The sequence below is a fragment of the Garra rufa genome, chromosome 17 (genome assembly GCF_049309525.1).
Source record: "Garra rufa chromosome 17, GarRuf1.0, whole genome shotgun sequence".
Taxonomy (NCBI): domain Eukaryota; kingdom Metazoa; phylum Chordata; class Actinopteri; order Cypriniformes; family Cyprinidae; genus Garra; species Garra rufa.
The window spans coordinates 15,299,863-15,320,350 of record NC_133377.1 but is presented as its reverse complement, the minus strand read 5'-3'; the positions used below and the strand labels follow the sequence as shown (position 1 = coordinate 15,320,350).

General features: G+C 34.5%; 1 protein-coding gene across 1 annotated transcript; it reads left to right on the top strand.

Moving 5' to 3' along the window:
- The first annotated feature begins 3,395 nt into the window (after window positions 1-3,395).
- Window positions 3,396-16,000, top strand: LOC141290266 (tRNA selenocysteine 1-associated protein 1-like). Its single transcript, XM_073822455.1, has 9 exons — window positions 3,396-3,419; window positions 3,534-3,631; window positions 4,174-4,273; window positions 4,375-4,427; window positions 9,497-9,628; window positions 9,716-9,835; window positions 14,393-14,567; window positions 15,589-15,619; window positions 15,822-16,000. The coding sequence occupies exons 1-9, from the start codon at window positions 3,396-3,398 to the stop codon at window positions 15,998-16,000; spliced, it is 912 nt and encodes a 303-aa protein (XP_073678556.1).
- Window positions 16,001-20,488: the final 4,488 nt, after the last annotated feature.

Below are 20,488 nucleotides of genomic sequence, written 5' to 3'. Positions count from 1 at the left end.
AAATAATTTTTTAAGTTCCTTTTTATATTATTTAGTTCCCTTATCTAACAATATAAGAAATGCAACTGTCTAGCACAGCACATACAGTTCTGATTTACTGCTGTGTTGCTTCCTAAAGATTTGTGTATTTAATAATTTAATTTAATAGTTTAATATGATACTGATCTTAAAAGCTTCTTAAAAGTAAAAAAAACCTTTTGATTTACTGCTTAAAATGTTATGTCGAAATTTACATGCTCTGCATTATTATTTTAACCTTAGAAAATGGAAATACATGCACATTTAGTTTGTTTTGATCTCAATAAGCAATCTATACTGTAGGTGTTTTCATAAAGGTAGGCTGATTGAAAAACCACATTCATTTTTATAAGGACAGCAATGTCATATGGCTATTAGAAAAAACACAACCACTTTCCTCTTTTTGCTTCAGATGAATGAAATAGTCATCTAATGGACATTGAAAAAAAATGTAAAGGGGTCATCGGATGCAAAACTCACTTTTACGTGTTGTTTGAACATTAATGTGTGTTGGCAGTTTGTGTACACAACCACCCTACACTGATAAAAATCCACCCAGTGGTATTTTTTTTAATCTTTAAAAGTAATATCCCCCTTTTATAATCAGGTCAATCTCAGCTTCTTGTTGGTGTGACGTCACACAGACAGAGGCCCCTCCCACGATAGTTGATTGACATGAGCGCCTTACCTTAGACCCGCCCTCACCGAGCTGAAACAGTCCGACTCTGATCACCATTGTGTGACTCAGGTGCAGAGGAAAACAAGAATGTCTCCGATTGAGCGATTGAGGTGTTCTGTTGTTGGATGTAGTAAGGAACATAGCAGTCGTCATTTACTCCCGACATCTGAGCCGCTGAAGACGCAGAGGATTAACGTAACTTTTGTTTTTGAAAGGAAAGCACCGATCTCAATCTACATATGCGTTTATGTTCATGCAAATCATCCGTGATGCAGCTTCATCCACAGCAGAAGTGAGTATAAGTGTTTTTTTATGCACCTTTGCAAATGGCCTTTCTTAATAATGTGTTGGTTTGCAAGTTTTGCAGATAAACGCGGCTAAAGTAAACATTACGGCTCATCATCCTAAAGCAGAGAGGGGCGGGGTGAGCAGAGCTCATTAGCATTTAAAGGAACATGCATTAGAATAGCTCGATCAAAAAAGGGCTGATTTTTTAAAATTTTCTCTTCTCATTAAGACCCTAAAGAATCATATCAACTTGTGGAAAATGGGCAGCCGATGACTCCTTTAAATAAACCAAAAAGACAAAATAGTCAATAGGGAATTTCAAACCTGAAATATGATCACACAATCTTACAAAATTGTTGGAAACATCACATTTGAATTATCTGGCAAATGCATGCATAGAGAATAAAACAAATCATGATATAGGCCTACTTTTATTGCCTTTTCCTTTTTTTTTCCACCAATGCATTGGCAGTGTTAAGCCTTGATAGTCAAGCTGAGAGTGGGTTTAGTCACACAGTGCAAAAAATGCTTTTCTTACTTAGATTTTATGTCTTGTTTCCAGTTAAAATATCAAAAAATTCTTAATTCAAGAAGGATTTTCTAGACAATTAAAAATTAATGTCTTGTTTTCAGACAAAACTAGTCAAAATTAAGTGTGTTTTTGCTTGAAACAATCACAATAATCTGCCGATGGGGTAAGAAAAATAATCCTGTTTTCTGTTTGAAATTATATTTTTATGCTTACCCCATTGGCAGATTATTTTGCTTGTTTCTCAGCAAAAACTTAATTTTGACTTGTTTGTTTTCTGAAAACAAGAAAATAATTTTTACTTGTCTAGAAAATCCTTCTTGATTTAAGAATTTTTAGATATTTTAGTGGAATGTTTTTGTTTGCTGAAATGTTTTTTAACCCACTGACCAGACTGAGAAACCTGGTGAAAAAAAAACAGCTAAACCCAGCCTAGGCTGGATGGCTGGTTTTAGCTGGTCATAGCTGGTCATAGCTGGTCAGCAGGCTGGTTTTAGAGGGGTTTTGATCACTTTCCCAGCCTAGTGAAACCACCAGCTTAAACCATCCTGACCAGCTTGGCCAGGCTGGGAGACCAGCTAAAACCAGCTACTTCCAGCTTAAACCAGCTAGGACCAGCCAACCAGCCTAGGCTGGTTTTAGCTGTTTTTTTTTTTTTCAGATCAACACATTCATTACAAACAAAGTTGAATAATATCCTCAAACCTTGGATGAATGTCTTGGATGAATAATATCCTCAAACCGTGGTGAACGGGTCTGACTCCATAGATCTGAGATATTCAGGGATGAAACCAGTGCCAGATCCAGCGATTCCAGCTGCAATCATACTTTAAGTAATAGGCCTAACTTCATGGCTAGACTCTCTATTTTTCAAGGTTTCCTGTGATGCAAATAACCATATGGATGGGAGTAAGAGCAGCTAATGTCCCTCAAAATCTAGACTGAATATTTTAATAAATACATCTTCCTTCCCTGCTAAAAACAAACAAACAAAAAACAGCTAAAACCAGCCTTGGCTGGTTTGCTGGTCTTAGCTGGAAGTAGCTGATTTTAGCTGGTCTCCGAGCCTGGTCAGGACAGGCTGGTTTTAGCTGCTGGTTTCCCAGCCTGACCAGCTAAGACCAGCCTGGCCAGGCAGGGAAAGTGGCCAAAACCCCTCTAAAACCAGCCTGCTGACCAGCTAAAACCAGCCAACCAGCCTAGGCTGGTTTTAGCTGATTTTTTCACCAGGGTATATAGAGAAAATGATATTGCACATTTAACTTTTCACATTGCACCCTTCAAGAACTGTATACAGAGTGAGGAAAAGAGTTCACAAAATCACTAGCTGGTCATAGCTGGTCAGTAGGCTGGTTTTAGAGGGGTTTTGGCACCTTTTCCAGCCTGCAGGCTGGTCTTAGCTGGTCAGGCTGGGAAACCAGCTACTTAAAGCTTAAACCAGCTAAGACCAGCCAACCAGCCTAGGCTGGTATTAGCTGTTTATCCAGCAGGGATACGTGTATTTTCTTATTCTCATCTTATTTTTATTGTCTCTGTGTTGTTGTTGTCTCTGTATACTGGAAGCTAATGACACTGAAACAAATTCCTTGTATGCGCAGCGCAAGTAAACAATACAGTTCTTTCTGATTCTGATTCTAAATCATAGTCTACTGATCCCAGGTCAGTTCTGGTCTTCGCCTCTAGATGGCGCTAACATGGCATTTTATAAACACTTGCACGTGTTGTGAATCTCTCAACTTGTTTTAACGTTCCAAAAATAATCACAACGCGCCGGTTTGGAAAAAAAAAATATTCGAATGGCAATGTAAACACATTCTATAAAAAAAATAATAAAGAAACCGTAAAAATCTCGAATGAACCTAAAGAACGAACGAAAGCAAAATGAACAGCCTCTGGATGGGCAACGTGAGTTTGGCAGACAACGTCTATACCTGTACTTGGGCTTGCTTAAATTTTGTACACGGATAAAGGGGAACTTGACACTTGGCTGTGTGTTTGCGATGTGTGTTGTATGTGTAGCTGGAGCCCTATATGGATGAAGAGTTCATCTCCAGAGCTTTTGCTCATATGGGAGAAACAGTAATGGGAGTCAGACTGATCCGAGACAAAATAACAGGGTAAAGTTTCTATCTACACTGCAAAAAATGCTTTTCTTACTTAGATTTTTGTCTTGTTTCCAACCAAAATATCAGGAAGGATTTTCTATATGTGTAAAAAATATTGTCTTGTTTTCAGAAAAAAAACAACAACTCAAAATTAAGTGAGATTTTGCTTAGAAAAAGCTAAATAATCTGTCAATGGGGTAAGCAAAAAAAAAAAAAAAACATCTTATTTTGAACAGAAAACAAGATTATTTTTTTACCCCATTGACAGATTATTTTGCTTGTTTCAAGCAAAAATGCACTTAATTTTTACTTGTTTTTTCCTGAAAACAAGACAATAATTTTTACTTGTCTAGAAAATCCTTCTTGATTTAAGAATTTTTAGATATTTTGGCTGGAAACGAGACAAAAATGTAAGTAAGAAAGGCATTTTTTGCAGTTTATCTATCTATCTATCTATCTATCTATCTATCTATCTATCTATCTATCTATCTATCTATCTATCTATCTATCTATCTATCTATGATTAAGTGTAAGGCTGTTGCTGATCTTTTCAGGCAAAATGCAGGCTATGGCTTTGTGGAGCTGATTGATAACACATCAGTAGAGAGATGCCTCCGCAAAGTGAATGGGAAACTATTGCCTGGTGCTGCTCCTGTAATTATTCACAAGTCACCATTATGATCACTTTGAAAATTGAATGCGATAAAGTGATAGATTGTATTATCATAACCTTTAATCATAATGTGATGTTACAGCCGAAGAGGTTCAAGTTGAGTCGTGCCACCTACGGGAAACATGGTGACAGCTGGTAAGAAATACATTTTTTCTTTCTCGCATAGACTGCATTTTAAAATAGCTTTTGAAATGACTGGTGCAATCTGCTGTAAGCAATCAACTATTCAAAGAACATCCTGTGTGGACAGAAAAAGAAAGTGAAGCTTGGATATAAATATATCATTGCAAGACTGTACAGAAGCTTTTGAGCTCAGGGTTTAATTTTTGTATAAGAATTGGATTTTTATAATATGTTGCTTTATTAAAAAGCAAAATTGGCTGTCATCATGGTGTCCTGTATTTCAGGGATGCCATAGAAGAAGCATTTTTGGTTCCACAAAGAAACATTCACTCAAAGGTTCTTTGAAGAACCATCTCTTTCTTTCCTTTTTATGATCTGAAGAACCTTCTTTCGCCACAAAGAACCTTTTGTGAAACAGAAAGGTTTTTCAAATATCAAAGGTTCTTTATGGAACCATTTAGACAAAAAGGTTCTTCTATGGCATCGTGAAGCACCTTTATTTTTCCAAAATTTGGGTTTGGAACTCTGATACCAAAACAAAGTTCTTGGAAGTGTTTTAGTAATATTTGAGTCCAGACAAAACCAGACTCAATTCTGAATTTTGAGTATAAGACTTATTTTTGGAGATAGGAAATAGTCGTCAGCTGACTCTCCACTGGTGAAAATAAAGTTCAGACAATGAAGTGAAAATAATAAATAATAATAAATGTATTGGGACATTCTGTGTCAACTCCACCAAAGGCCCCTGTCTTAAATTTTTGATTTTGCTAATATTTATTCTGATGAAACATAGATGTGCATAGTAACGAAAGCCAAAATATTAAATGTCATGAATGGATATTTACTGAGTAATCCACTATTTTGTAGAGGGAGGACAAAATGGCAGTTTTCACCTGAGATTCAGTCAAATTACAAGGGAGTAAAAATGGCTTTAGAAAGATGGCAGCTTCATAATGTTATTTTTACTCAGAGATTGGTTAGTCTATTAGTAAAATCTGTTAACTTTAGCCATCTTTGTTGCATTATGCACAAATGGTGACCATTTAGAAATGAGGAAATGGCGCTTTTCAAGTTTTTTTCTCAGAAGTTTTCCTGTATCTCAAGAAGTATTAAAGATATCTTAATGCTCTTTTAGATATTGGGTCTTAACAAACTTACATTTTGGCATATTTAATTTTAAGGCCCTATGAGATTTGGTTCCAGAGATATTGGAGTTTCAGTATGGCCCTAGGAGAAAATCTTTAAAATCTACACATTTCCACTGGTCAAAAAGCTTCTTTTCTTGTAAAGAGGAATGTCTGAAGATCAAATAATCTTGAAACTAGAGATGTTTCCTTCTGTCAAGACAACTGCATTGAACATAGCATAGTCTGAGGGCCATAAATGTTCTTCTTCCCAATGTTCACATGCATATAACTCAAGATGTATTAAAGATAATGCAATATGATTTTAGGTTCTAGTTGTTAATAAACTTTTCTTTTGGAATGATAATTTTAAAGGCCCTAGATCATTCAATCCCAGAGATATGGGTATCTCAATGAGGCTACATGTCCAGAATGTTAAATATTACAGATTTTCAGTGGTCAAAAACCAAATGTTTGTCACTTTGTATACAGCTGATACTTATTTTATTTAAAGAACAATGTCTGAAGAAGAAATAATGTTGAAATAAGAACTGTATCTTGTTTCCCTCTATCAAAACAATTGTATAGAACATAGCTGTCTGTGTATAAAAAGTGCATTGAAATGGTCAAGTTGAAGCACATTACATTGCTTTCTGTAGTCTATTCATAATATTCTATATTTGAATCAGTTTCAGGTCTATTTTGAAGAAGGGATTGCATTGTAAACAGTAATGACTAGATAAAAAAAAACTACATTTGGGTTTTTGACCATTAAAAATGGGTAAGATACTAAATGTGGAGCTGCACTGAGATCTCGATGTCTCTAGGATTAAACCATGCAGGACCTAAAAATAAAGATTCCAAAAGAAAAGTTTCTTAGGAACCAAAATCTAAAATCATATTAAGATCATTTTAATACTTCTTGAGTTATAGGCACAGACATTCTGGGAGATAATATTTATGACACTATGACATGTTCTATGCAGTTGTTTTGAACAAAATACAAATCTAATTTCAACATTATTTCTTCTTATATCTTCTGACATTGTGCTTTAAATAGAATAAGCATCCGCTGTATACAAAGTGACCAACATTTGATTTTTGACCACTGAAATTGGGTAATATTCAACAATCTGCCTCATTGACATCCCCATATCTCTGGGACTAAATAATGTAGGGCCTTAAAAATTACGACTTCGAAAGAAACATTTATTAACAACTAGAATCTAAAATCATATTGCGATATCTTTAATACTTCTTGAGTTATAGGCATGTGAACGTTGGGGAAAAGAACATCATGGAACTTAGGTATGTTTAATGCAGTTGTCTTGACAGAAGGAAACAAGATACATCTCTAGTTACAAGATTATTTGATCTTCAGACAATCCTCTTTACAAGAAACGAAGTATCATATTTTTGCAAACTGACCCACATTTGGTTTTTGACCAATGGAAATGTATACATTTTAACAATTTACTCCTGGAGCCATATTGTAATTTTAATATCTCTAGAACCAAATCTCATAGGACCTTAAAAATGAAGATGCTAAAGGTTATGTTTATTAAGACCCAATATCTAAAAGAGAAGTAAGATATCTTTAACCCTCTGGGGTTCTTCGGTCACTTTTGACCGGAATTTTTTAAATAAAAAAAATTTAAAAATCGTAGCTTCATCGGAATGGTATGAAACCTGGTGACTTTTATGGTACTTGGTATATGAACACACAAAAAAATTGGGGACAGGATTGGAAAAGTCTAAGTGGTCGTAAAAAAAATAGTCACACTCGGGGTCTTCGGGTCAAAATGACCGGCCATAGGAAATGAATGGGAAATTGGCAAAAATATGAAAATACAGAGTTTTTTTGTGCATACAATCTACAAATCAGCCACAATCCAGAAAAAAAGCACACAACTGTGAAGGGGTGACTCTCTAAAACATCAAGAGTGCAAAACACTACAATACACTCACACACACACACACTTATACACACAAAAACACACGCACACACAAATGAATGTGTGTCATTTCAAAAGCTAATTTTGGGAAATGTGTGAAATAGAGGCAATCAATGTAAGAAATAAAGCACACAGCAATGAAAGCATGAGACTGTAAGCCATCAGAGTTCCAAAATAGACACACAGACACACACACACACACACACACACACACACACACACACACACACACACACACACACACACACACACACACAGGGAAATATGAGATTGGTGAGACTGTAACAGAGGAATGTGAGACTATGAATCAAATAAAAGGGAGACATTGGATCCAAAATCCAAAAGTCACACACCATGTCACACACACACACACACACACACACACACACACACACACACACACACACACACACACACACACACACACACACACACACACACGGAAAAAAGATTTCAAAACAAGCATCATTTGCTCAAAGTGCTATATGGAGACACTCTGTTGTGATTTGTCACAACCTGATCTGTAATCACAATTAGTATGTAAATAATATGTAATTATAGTTAGAATGATATTTAAAACAAACTTTTTTTTCCTCTATTTTTTTATTTACTATTTGACAATTGTTATACTTTTCTGTTATTTTAGATTTATGTTCATAATTGCTGTTGCCTTTTGAATAAGAGTTACTGTTCATTGAATATGTAAAAAAAGAATGCACATAAAATGTAAATAGGGTTAGGATGATATTTAAAATATTTTTATTTCTCTATTTTCCATTTAATGTTTGATAATTATACTTTTGCTGTTATTTTGTTGCCCATGCTGTTGCTGTTCATAATTCCTGTGCTAAATAAGAGTTATTGTTTATTGAATTTTACAAAAAATTATTTAAATCAAAATGTTCATTATAAAAAGGTTACAAAATAAAAAAAAATGGTATGACTGAAAGAACGGCATTTTTATTCAGTTAGAATTAAAACAATGGGTAACAAAATGCTTTCCATTGTTTCTCTTTCTAATGCAATGTTCTGGTTTGACTGTATTATAAAGTAAAACTGGCACTTCAAATTACCAGTTAAACCAATCAAACAAACAAAAAACTTGGCAAATAATAAAAAAATAGTCTTTGATAATCTAATTTTATATAATAAAATCCACAACCTGAAAAGGCATTGGCAAATATGTGCAAAAACAACTAGAATTCACAAATCCTTCTATAGAGAGCATTACATCCATCTAGTGGTTAAAATAGGATATTGCCTGGTAATTATGCTCACTACGCCACCAGATGGCACAAATCCGACTTCAAAAAATTATTTTCTATAGGCCAGGTATCTACTTTAAACTAAAATACAGCATTAATTAAAAAAGAATAAAAATTATATATATTAAAAAAAATTCTATTATATTCAATGGCAAAAAATAGATCATAATTGTAGCATAAATATTAATTATTATCATAAAATTCTGTCAAAACACAACAGAAAAAAAGAAAAAATATTATTGAACAAAAATACATTTGATTGATTTTACTGAAAAAAAGGAAATAATGATTTCAGGGCTCCGGTCACTTTTGACCGTGAGGGCCCTGAGTGTGACTGGTCGGGGAAGAACCCCAGAGGGTTAATATTTCTTGAGTTACAGGCATGCAAACTTTTGGAGAAAAAGTTTAAAAGTGCTGTTTTCCCATTTTTGAATGGTCACCATTGGCACATAATGCAACAAAGATTGCTAAAGTTAACTGATTTTACTAATAGAGCTACCAATCTCTGTGTTAAAATAACATCATGAGGCTGCCATCTTTCTGAAGACTCATTTTCAAGTGAAAATTGCCATTTTGACCTCCCTCTACAAAATAGTGGATTACTCAGTAAATATTCATTCATGACGTTCAATATTTTGGCTTTCATCAATATACATGTTTATCTTTGTTCAGAAAAAAATATTAGCAAAATCGAAAATTTGGTTGATTTGACACAGCTTAATTTGATTTCCCTACAGCTCTACTTTCTCCCTCTTTGTGTCGGATCTCACCCCAGATGTGGATGATGGCATGTTGTATGAGTTCTTTCATTATCATTTTTCATCCTGCTGCAGTGGGAAGATCGTTCTGGACAGCAGTGGAAACTCAAAGTAAGATTTAATGAATAAGTTCCCATCAGATGTTGTTTAACTCTTAATTTCCGTACATTTCCTTCTGCAAATTGCTGTTGTTTATAGGTGCTGTGGCTTTGTGAGCTTTGAAAGCGAGAGAGAGCAGAGACGGGCTCTGGCAGAACTCCAGGGCGCCTCAGGACTCGGGAAGAAACGTTTACGCCTCAGTCTGGCTGCAAGTAAACTGTGAGTGTTTGTTATGAGAGGAAATTATGTGACGAGTCTTTTAGGTCATTCTGGTTTCTGTTTTCTCTTGACAGTAACTGCTTTTGTTAAAAATACTGTACCCTACTGTTGAAATGAATCATTTTATTCAGCAAGCACACATTAAACTGATCAAAAATGACAGAATTTTGCTACAAAACTCAAAATGGTTGACACTAATCTAACTAGACCAATCTTATGATTTTTAGCCAAAATGGTCAGAAGTTATTAGTAGAAATGTCAGTATTTTATATCTTTTGACCAGTAGGTGGTGCTGTGCCAAACTTACTTATGTGCCCTCAGGTCATGCTTGTTATAACACATACCAAGTTTGGTCAGAATCCACTAAAGCATTGCAGAGATATAGCCTTGTGTCCTTTTTTGCACAAACTTTGTCAAATTCGTTGGCATACTTTACCAAAAAAGTTTGGTATATCAAAAAGAATGCTCTAAAGATGATTTGAGCCAATTTTGGCGAAAATTTGACCAATTGGACCATAGAAATCAAACATTTCATATAGATTCAACTCAGTATGAGTCAACGAATTAGAAGAAAAAAATAATCTTTTGGATGTTACAGTTCAAAAGTTATAAGCAGAAACATGAGTGCAATTTTAGCCTGTTGGTGGCACTAGAGAGTTTGGTTAATAATGAGACCTCTATTTGTGTGCCTAATTAAAAAAAATTCGAAATGGTCCAAGCTCAGAATGGCTGACATAGGAACATTTGGTATTTTTTAATTTGATATTTTCTACTCTGAATCAACTAAGATCACTCTAATGATATTTGGTCAAATTGTTTAGAAAATACAAACAAAAATGACAATTTTTTATATCTTTTGACCAGTAGGTGTTAAAACTACTCATGTGCTCTCAGGACATGCTTGGTATAACACATACTAAGTTTGGTCCGAATCTGCTAAAGCCTTGCGAAGATATAGTATCATGTTCATTTTTGTGCATATTTCATCAAATTCGTTGACGTTCTTTATGAAAATGGGTTAGTATATAAAAAAGCTTTTGACAACTTTTTGCCAGCATTGTCTGAAGATGATCTGAGCCAATTTTGGTGAAAATCAGAAAGACCGTTTAGGACAAGTTCCAAAAAGTAGATTTTCACAAAATTCTAAATTGCGACCGGTAGAAATTTAAATTTTAGTGCTTGGCCCATAATGTCTATAGCAAATGTCTGTAGACTGTCCTCTATTTGTGTTATAAATTACGTAATTTTTTCGCAAGCGATTCTATAAGATTCATGACAATACGTTAAAGTGTTTGAAAAGTACAGCATTTTACTACAAAATTCAAAAAGGTCCACACTCAGAATGGCTGACAAAGGAAAAGTTGGTTTTGTTGAATTCGGTGTGTTACTCTGACTCTAACAAGATCACTCTTATTATTTTTGGTCAAACTGTCTAGAAAATATAAACAAAAAGGCCAAATTTTTAAATCTTTTTACCAGTAGGTGGCACTGTGTCAAAACTACTCATGTGCTCTCAGGTCATGCTTGGTATAACACATACTAAGTTTGATCCGCTAAAGCCTTGCGAAGATATAGTATCATTTTTGTGCATATTTTATCAATTTCGTTGACGTTCTTTATGAAAATGGGTTAGTATATAAAAAAGCTTTTGACAACTTTTTGCCAGCATTGTCTAAAGATGATCTGAGCCAATTTTGGTAAAAATCGGACAAAAAGTGTAGGACAAGTTCTAAAAAGTAGATTTTTCCCAAAATTCTAAATTGCGACCTTTAGAAATTTAAATTTTGGGGCTTGGCCCCTAATGTCTGTAGCAAATGTCTGTAGACTGTCCTCTATTTGTGTTCCAAATTACGAAACTTTCTCGTAAGCGATTCTTTAAGATTCATAACAATACATTAAAGCGTTTAAAAAATGAAGCATTTTACCACAAAATTCAAAATGGTCCACGCTCAGGATGGCCCACATAGGAACATTTGGTATTGTTTAATTCGGTATGCTACTCCGGCTCTAACAAAATCACTCTTATGATTTTTGGTCAAACTGCTGTTTAGAAAATATAAACAAAAATGTAAAATTTTAATATATTTTGACCAGTAGGTGGCACTGTGTTAAAACTACTCATGTGCTCTCAGGTCATGCTTGACATAACGCATACTAAGTTTGATCCGAATCCGCAAGCCTTGCAAAGATATAGTATCATGTCTGTTTGTGTGCATATATTTTGTCAAATTCATTGACATTATGAAAATGGTTTGGTATATCAAAAAGCTTTTGACAACTTTTTGCCAGCATTGTCTGAAGTTGATCTGAGCCAATTTCGGTGAAAATCAGACAAACCATCTACGATGAGTTCAAAAAAGTAGATTTTCCAGAAAAAATTAAAATTGCAACCCGTAGAAATGTACAGTCGTGGCCAAAAGTTTTGAGAATTACATAAATATTGGAAATTGGAAAAGTTGCTGCTTAAGTTTTTATAATAGCAATTTGCATATACTCCAGAATGTTATGAAGAGTGATCAGATGAATTGTATAGTCCTTATTTGCCATGAAAATTAACTTAATCCCGAAAAAAACTTTCCACTGCATTGTTAAGAAGGCTTCAGGGCATTCAAGAAAGTCCAGAAAGCGCCAGAATCGTCTCCTAAAGAGGATTCAGCTGCGGGATCTGGGTGCCACCAGTGCAGAGCTTGCTCCGGAATGGCAGCAGGCAGGTGTGAGCGCATCTGAACGCACAGTGAGGACAAGACTTTTGGAAGATGGCCTGGTGTCAAGAAGGGCAGCAAAGAAGCCACTTCTCTCCAAAAAAAAAAAAACATCAGGGACAGATTGATCTTCTGCAAAAAGTATGGTGAATGGACTGGGGCAAAGTCATATTCTCCGATGAAGCCTCTTTCTGATTGTTTGGAGCATCTGGAAAAAGGCTTGTCCGGAGAAGAAAAAGTGAGCGCTACCATCAGTCCTGTGTCATGCCAACAGTAAAGCATCCTGAGATCATTCATGTGTGGGGTTGCTTCTCATCCAAGGGAGTGGGCTCACTCACAATTTTGCCCCAAAACACAGCCATGAATAAAGAATGGTACCAAAACACCCTCCAACAGCAACTTCTTCCAACAATCCAACAACAGTTTGGTGAAGAACAATGCATTTTCCAGCACTATGGAGAACCGTGCCATAAGGCAAAAGTGATAACTAAGTGGCTCGGGGACCAAAACGTTGAAATTTTGGGTCCATGGCCTGGAAACTCCCCAGATCTTAATCCCATTGAGAACTTGTGGTCAATCCTCAAGAGGCGGGTGGACAAACAAAAACCCTCTAATTCTGACAAACTCCAAGAAGTGATTATGAAAGAATGGGTTGCTATCAGTCAGGATTTGGCCCAGAAGTTGATTGAGAACATGCCCAGTCCAATTGCAGAGGTCCTGAAAAAGAAGGGCCAACACTGCAAATACTGACTCTTTGCATAAATGTCATGTAATTGTCGATAAAAGCCTTTGAAACGTATGAAGTGCTTGTAATTATATTTCAGTACATCACAGAAACAACTGAAACAAAGATCTAAAAGCAGTTTAGCAGCAAACTTTGTGAAAACTAATATTTGTGTCATTCTCAAAACTTTTGGCCACGACTGTACATTTCAGTGCTTGGCCCCTAATTATGTCTGTAGCAAATGTTTAATGCATGCAACTCAGCATAAGTCAAGGAATCAGAAGAAAAACAATTTTGATTTTCGACTTTTTCAAAAATTGTTAGCGGAAACATGAGTGCAAATTTGGCCTTTGGTGGCGCTAGAGAGTTTGCAACAGAGACTTCAAATTTTCTGTGGTTAATGATGAGACTCTCCTCTGTTTTTGTGCCAAATTGAATAACTTTCTCATAGGAGATTCTATTAGATTCATAACAATACGTTAAAGCATTTGAAAAATACCGCATTTTACTACAAATTTTGAAAAGGTCCACGCTCAGAATGGCTAACATAGGAAAATTTGTTATTGTTTAATTCGGTATCTTACTTTGACTCCAATGAGACCACTTATGATTTTGACAAAAGTGTAAAATTTTAAAATGCAAATCCTTTGACCAGTAGGTGGTGCTATGTCAAACCAACTTATGTGTCCTCAGGTTATGCTTGGTATAATGCATACTAAGTTTGGTCTGAATCCGGTAATGATATACCATCATGTCCATTTTTGTGAAAGTTTCGTCAAATTTATTGACTCACTTTACTTTATGTAGTTTGGTATATCAGAAAGCTTTTAATACCTTTTTTTGCCAGCAGTCTGAAGATGGTCTGTGCCAATTTTGGTGAAAATTCGACAAACCATCTAGGAAGAGTTTGAAAAAGTGGATATTTTGCAAAAAATCAAAATTGCGACCCATAGAAATTTAAATGTTGGTGCTTTGGCCCCTAATAATGTCTGTAGCAAATATTTAATGAGTTAAGAGTTTAAGAGTCACTTTCGTCACGTACTGTTTGAGTGATACTTATCACAAACAAAAAATAAATAAATAAATAAATAAAAATAATAGATTAATGTGTCCAATCCTTCCCTCAACTAGGAAGAAGAAAGATTCATCTGAGAACTATGGTCAGTTCTATGCAGAAAGCTACAACAGCCATAACTTGTATCTGAACCAGTACTATTACCCACAATACGCCAGCCAGTTGTCTACATATGACTGGAACTATGATTACAGCTACTTGAATCCTTCACAGAACATCACACAGGTGAGTGTGATTTTATTTTTGCATGCTTTTCCAAGTCTCACCAAAATGTGCCAGTTATTCAGTAATGGCCAACATTGTTGGCACCCCTGAAAGTTTTCCAGAAAGTCAAGTATTTCTCACAGAAAAGTGTTGCATTAAAACACATTTTGCTATACACATGTTTATTCCCTTTGTGTGTATTGGAACAAAACAAAAAAAAAGGGAGGAAAAAAAGCAAATTTGTCACACAAAATGTAAAAAAATGGGCTGGACAAAATTATTGGCACCCTTAACTTAATATTTGGTTGTACACCCTTTGGAAAAAATAACTGAAATCAGTCGCTTCCTATAACCATCAATAAGTTTCTTACACCTCTCAGCCGGAATTTTGGACCACTCTTCCTTTGCAAACTGCTCCAGGTCTCTCATATTGGAAGGGCGCCTTTTCCCAACAGCAATTTTAAGATCTCTCCACAGGTGTTCAATGGGATTTAGATCTGGACTCATTGCTGGCCACTTCAGAACTCTCCAGCGCTTTGTTGCCATCCATTTCTGGGTGCTTTTCGAAGTATGTTTGGGGTCATTGTCCTGCTGGAAGACCCAAGATCTCGGACGCAAACCCAGCTTTCTGACACTGGGCCCTACACTGCAACTTATATATCTTATTTATCCACAGTTTTGAAAGGGTGCCAATAATTTTGTCCAGCCCATTTTTGGAGTTTTGTGTGACATTATGTCAAATTAGCTTTTTTTCCTCCCTTTTTTGTTTTGTTTTGTTCCAATACACACAAAAGGAATAAACATGTGTATAGCAAAACATCTGTTAATGCAATAATTTTCTGTGAGAAATACTTGACTTTCTGGAAAAATTTCAGGGGTGCCAACAATTTTGGCCATGACTGTATTTTAAGGATTGAATTCTGAATGAATTGTCAGCTATTCTTTATCAGTTGATCAGTTGGCATAAATAAGATCCAGTATCATTTGTCTCAGTGTCAAATACATTTTTATTTTTAAAAATGTGTATTTACTGTTTTTGTAATTGCAGGTTGAAGAGATAGAAGATGATGGTCTAGAGTGTAAGATTCATTTGCATATTAGATCAGGCGAAAAATTAATTAATTATTTTTTTCAACTCTTTAGGCTCAATATTCCACAAATGCACTTAACACAGCTTTTAATTGTTAAATGATATCATGATAATTAGACATTTCACTGTATAAAAGCCCTGATTTCAGTAAATAAGGTGTCTTACGTCTGTACTTTGTTTCTCGGTTGCAGATCCAGACTCTGAGATAAATGTGATGGAGGCAAATCAGAGATTTATGGACCAGAGTGAGGAACTGTACAGTGCTCTGATGGGTTGTTTCTTCCAGCCTCCTGAATCATGGAATGGGGTCACCTGTAGTGTTACATGCTACCTACCAGAGCCAATCTATCAGTATGAGGAGATGGACTGAGTAAATGTACCTTCATTTGTTCATATTTATTATTTGTTTATATGACACAGAACTAATTATTAAGGTAAACTAAAATAAAATTGTAAACAAATTGTTAGGTAGCTGATAAATAAAAATAATAAGTTTTTTTTTTTTTTTTTTTTTTTTTTTTTGAAGTAAGCAGCTCATACAGTACTGTATGCGATTTGTAGATATGTATGAATTAAATTGATTTAGGTTTGTTTGATGGGAAGTGTACAGTACACCATATGTTTAGTAGAATAAATGACTGAAATGAGTTTTATTCTCATACAGTTTTGGTTTAAACAGCAATATCTTGTTTTTCCATTAAAAAAATTAAGCATTGCATATTTGTATCTCTGTAGCTTAATGCATTGAACAAATCCAAATAAGATAAACATTAAAATAAATTAAAATTATAAAATAAAAACATCTCCCATTAAAAGATTTAAAGCATTACACATTTTTATCCATGAACCTTTATACATCTTAACAAATATTTAAAACATAATATTTTTTTAATCAACCGAGCCTTATACATCCAACAAATCCAAATAAATAGGGCATCAAAAAAAAAAAAAAAAAAAAAAAAAATCATGCACCTGTCAAGTTTGAGATTTTGGGCTTTTTGGTTTTTCATAGTGTATTTCAGACTATTGGAAAGAAAACATCCAAAAGACACTGTTAAGTGTTCTTTTATAGCACTTTATCTATTTGTGTCAATAGATTTCAATTACAATCCATATTTTTAAAGGCTGTTTTCTCAAAATGAGTTGTTTCTCCTAATCTGAGCCATAAATCTCCACTTCAGTAGCACTTACACACACCAAACTTTACATTTATATCCCTGTCTATATCCTGAAGGTTTTTACAGAGGGATTTGTTCATATATAATTTGCTTGATTTTATACATTTTATTCCCCCCAAAATGGTAAAAAAATATGTGTTGTAAGTTTTTTCTGAATTATGGAGTGACGAAATGAGATACCCAAAATTCCCTCTGTAAAAAACATTTGACTCTAATATGTCAAAAAATGTAAACAAGAATTTTGAAACTGACTTCATCCAGTGTTTAGATTTTTGTACTAGAAATGTATGCAAATTAGCGCATATTTCATTAAATAATGGCATATTTGCATATTTAAACCTAACATTTTAGAAAACTTGTAATGCAAAAAATGTTTTCAATTATCAATGTAATCAATCAACTGGGTAAATAAGGTCATAACTATTAGTTAATTTTTCTTACCCTATTCACCTGCAGTGCTTCGCTTAATAAAAAAAAATAATAATAAAATAAAAAAAACTGCATAAAACTAAATAAATAAAAAAGGTAAAAATAGGCAACAGGTTTAATTTATTTCTCATAAATGAAAGAAAAAATATTACAAATATTAGTATACTATTTCTAATTACAAAAGCATTAATGATATTCAAATGGACTTGAATTTTAATATCTCAAGAACTTTTTTAAATATAGACTCTATCTATCTATCTATCTATCTATCTATCTATCTATCTATCTATCTATCTATCTATCTATCTATCTATCTATCTATCTGTGTACGACAAAAACGAACTGTAATAAATACACAGAGGTTAATAATTATAAAATATGAGTGATAAAGTATGGTTGATAGATAACGACAATAAATCCATACGGTTATTTGTATAGATTTAAAGAGATTGACAAAGCGACTTGTATAGTTTTCACTAGTTCAGAGCTCAGTTACTCGCATTCAAGTGAACATTTCGGTGTGGTTTCTGTGCCATCATCACGTGCTTCTGAAAGCCTTGCCCATTAGCGGAAGTACAAAGTGCATCAGACCGGAAGTCTCGAGTGAGGAGCGGCCCTGAGCTGAAGTAAGATCTTTATATTTATTCACCGAAATTAACCAAAACAACGCAGTGACTGTTTTAAAATATATTCGTTATGGTTATGTAAGCGTCTGTAGGTGTCAGACGAGGTTAAAAACAAGACGGTCTAAGGCTGGCCTAAGGAATATGATGTTTTGCGTCAGTTTATTTTATGCTAATACTGTTGTTTAACGTTAACGTTAGTGTTGTAACGGATTTTTGTTTGCGTTGTAGGGTAAAAGTAAACCAACCAGTTGAGTTCAAATAAATAAAACGCAACTTTGTAATCTCAAAACAACAATTCCCAGCGGTGTTTTGCTTAAATTACGTGTGTTTAAGTTAGTTAGTATGCTCACTAGCTTAGCATTTTCTGATCTGGGGTCAGTTATGACTGACATGACACGGTTTTCTTTATCATTATGTTCACTTAAAAAGAAAAGAGTCACACATATTAGTAATACAACAGCTGTGTTACCACAGTCTCTTTAAATGCTCTGTATAATACAAATTTGGTCATTTCATATATAATAATCTTATTTAAGGTCTTAATCTTATATAAATCGTTCTCATTTGCCCTAAATAACCAAACTAGTGCACTATATTAACTGTTACAGCTGGTTTAACTAAACTGAGTATGTTGCTGGTGAAGTATATCTGTTAACACTGTAATATGAGTAAGCAGTTTGACACATATAGTGTCTGTATCATGTTTATGTGTTTTACGCATGTGCCAGACTGTTCATTTAGTACTTTCCTGTATTAATCATCAACCTTTAGCTCACCATCACAACATAGGCTTTAAAGTGCACACTCATGCCAAGATTAGCACTGTGATCCTTGGTGTTTACCGTCATGATGTCTTTCTCTGGTTATGTAATCATTGCCAGGCATTTAAGGTGATGTTATACACTGATTTTTATACTTCAAGTCAAAAGAACAGGCGGCTGTAATGGAAAAGGCATTATATGAGCAGTGTTGGGGGTAATGCATTACAAGTAACACAAGTTACGTAATAATATTACTTTTTCCTAGTAACTAGTAAAGTAACATTACTTTTTAATTGACAAGTTACTTTTTCAAATAAGTAACGCCAGTTACTTTTCCCCTCATTTATTGATTAAAAGCTCTCCTGTCCCCATGTTGAGAGAAATCGTAAGATGTTACTTTAGTTCTAGAATAAATGTGAACATGCATTAATTCATCTCACTCACTAAAAAAACAGATGCAGTATTTCTCAAAATGAATCAAAACTGTAAAATTCAATGCAAACCTGCATTAATTAAATGTTAAATAATTTAATAATAATTTAATCCCATTTTATTAACTGACGTCTTTCCTGCCGACCTTCGATGATCCAATTCATCCATACTAATAAGCAAAAATGCCTCAAGAACATTTGTTTATCTTTTTTTATTGCTAAAGAGTTGAGTTTTTTTCTTCTGCGGTCTTCTATACAGACCTGAATTTACTTTTCTCTAAGTCTGAGGCTTTTGGTGTAAAAAGGCTTTTACATTTGCCTAAAATAGAACTTTTTTTTTATAATAAAAACAAACAAGCAAACCCTGCCCAATTTTAAAAAGTAATGCAAAAGTAACGTAACGCATTACTTTCCATAAAAAGTAACTAACGTAATTAGTTACTTTTTTAGGGAGTAACTCAATATTGTATTGCATTACTTTTAAAAGTGACTTCCCCCAACACTCCTCCTGACTGCTCATTGTAATATTATTTTGTGTGTTCTGACCAAATGTTTCTCTGTCCTCAGCATTTTCAGGCACTGATACGCTTCCTGCTCTAGTTTCCTCCATCCTTTGTCCTGAGACGTCCATCAGAGCCAGCTGAATATCCTGCAGTCATGTCGTACGGATGGACAGAGCAGCGCGCCCCTCCAAAGGACTTTGGCAGCCTGATACAGACATGCAGCTCCAACATTCAAAAGATCACACAGAACAGTGAGTGTCTGGGTCTGTGTTGTTAAAGGAGTAGTTCACTTTCAAAACAAAAAACTACAGGTAATGCACTCACCCCCTTGTCATTCAGGATTTTCATGTCTTTCTTTCTTCCTTCAATCGTAAGGAAATTGTTTTTTGAGGAAGACATTTCAGGATTTCTCTCCATATAATGGACTTCTATGGTACCCCCGAGTTTGAACTTCCAAAATGCATCTTCAAATGGCTCTAAACGATCACAGCCGAGAAAGAAAGGTCTTATCTAGCAAAATGATCCGTTATTTAAAAAAAAAAAAATACAATTTATATACTTTTTAACCTCAAATGCTCATCTTCTCAAGCTCTGTGTGATCTCTGTGTAGAGATTAAAAATCATTTAGAGCCTTTTGAAGCTGCATTTAAACTGCATTTTGGAAGTTCAAACTCGGTCCACTATATGGAGAGAAATCCTGAAATCCTTGTTTTCCTCAAAAAACATATATTTTTTATGACTGAAGAAAGAAAGACATGAACATCTTGAATGACAAGGGGGTGAGTACATTATCTGTACATTTTTGTTCTGAAAGTTAATTACTACTTTAAGTGGTTTTGATCTGAAAATGCTACAAGAAGTATAGAAGATCATTTTGACAACTTCTGTAGGATTTTTGGCATTTCTTTTTTTCAGTGGCCTTCATTTCCA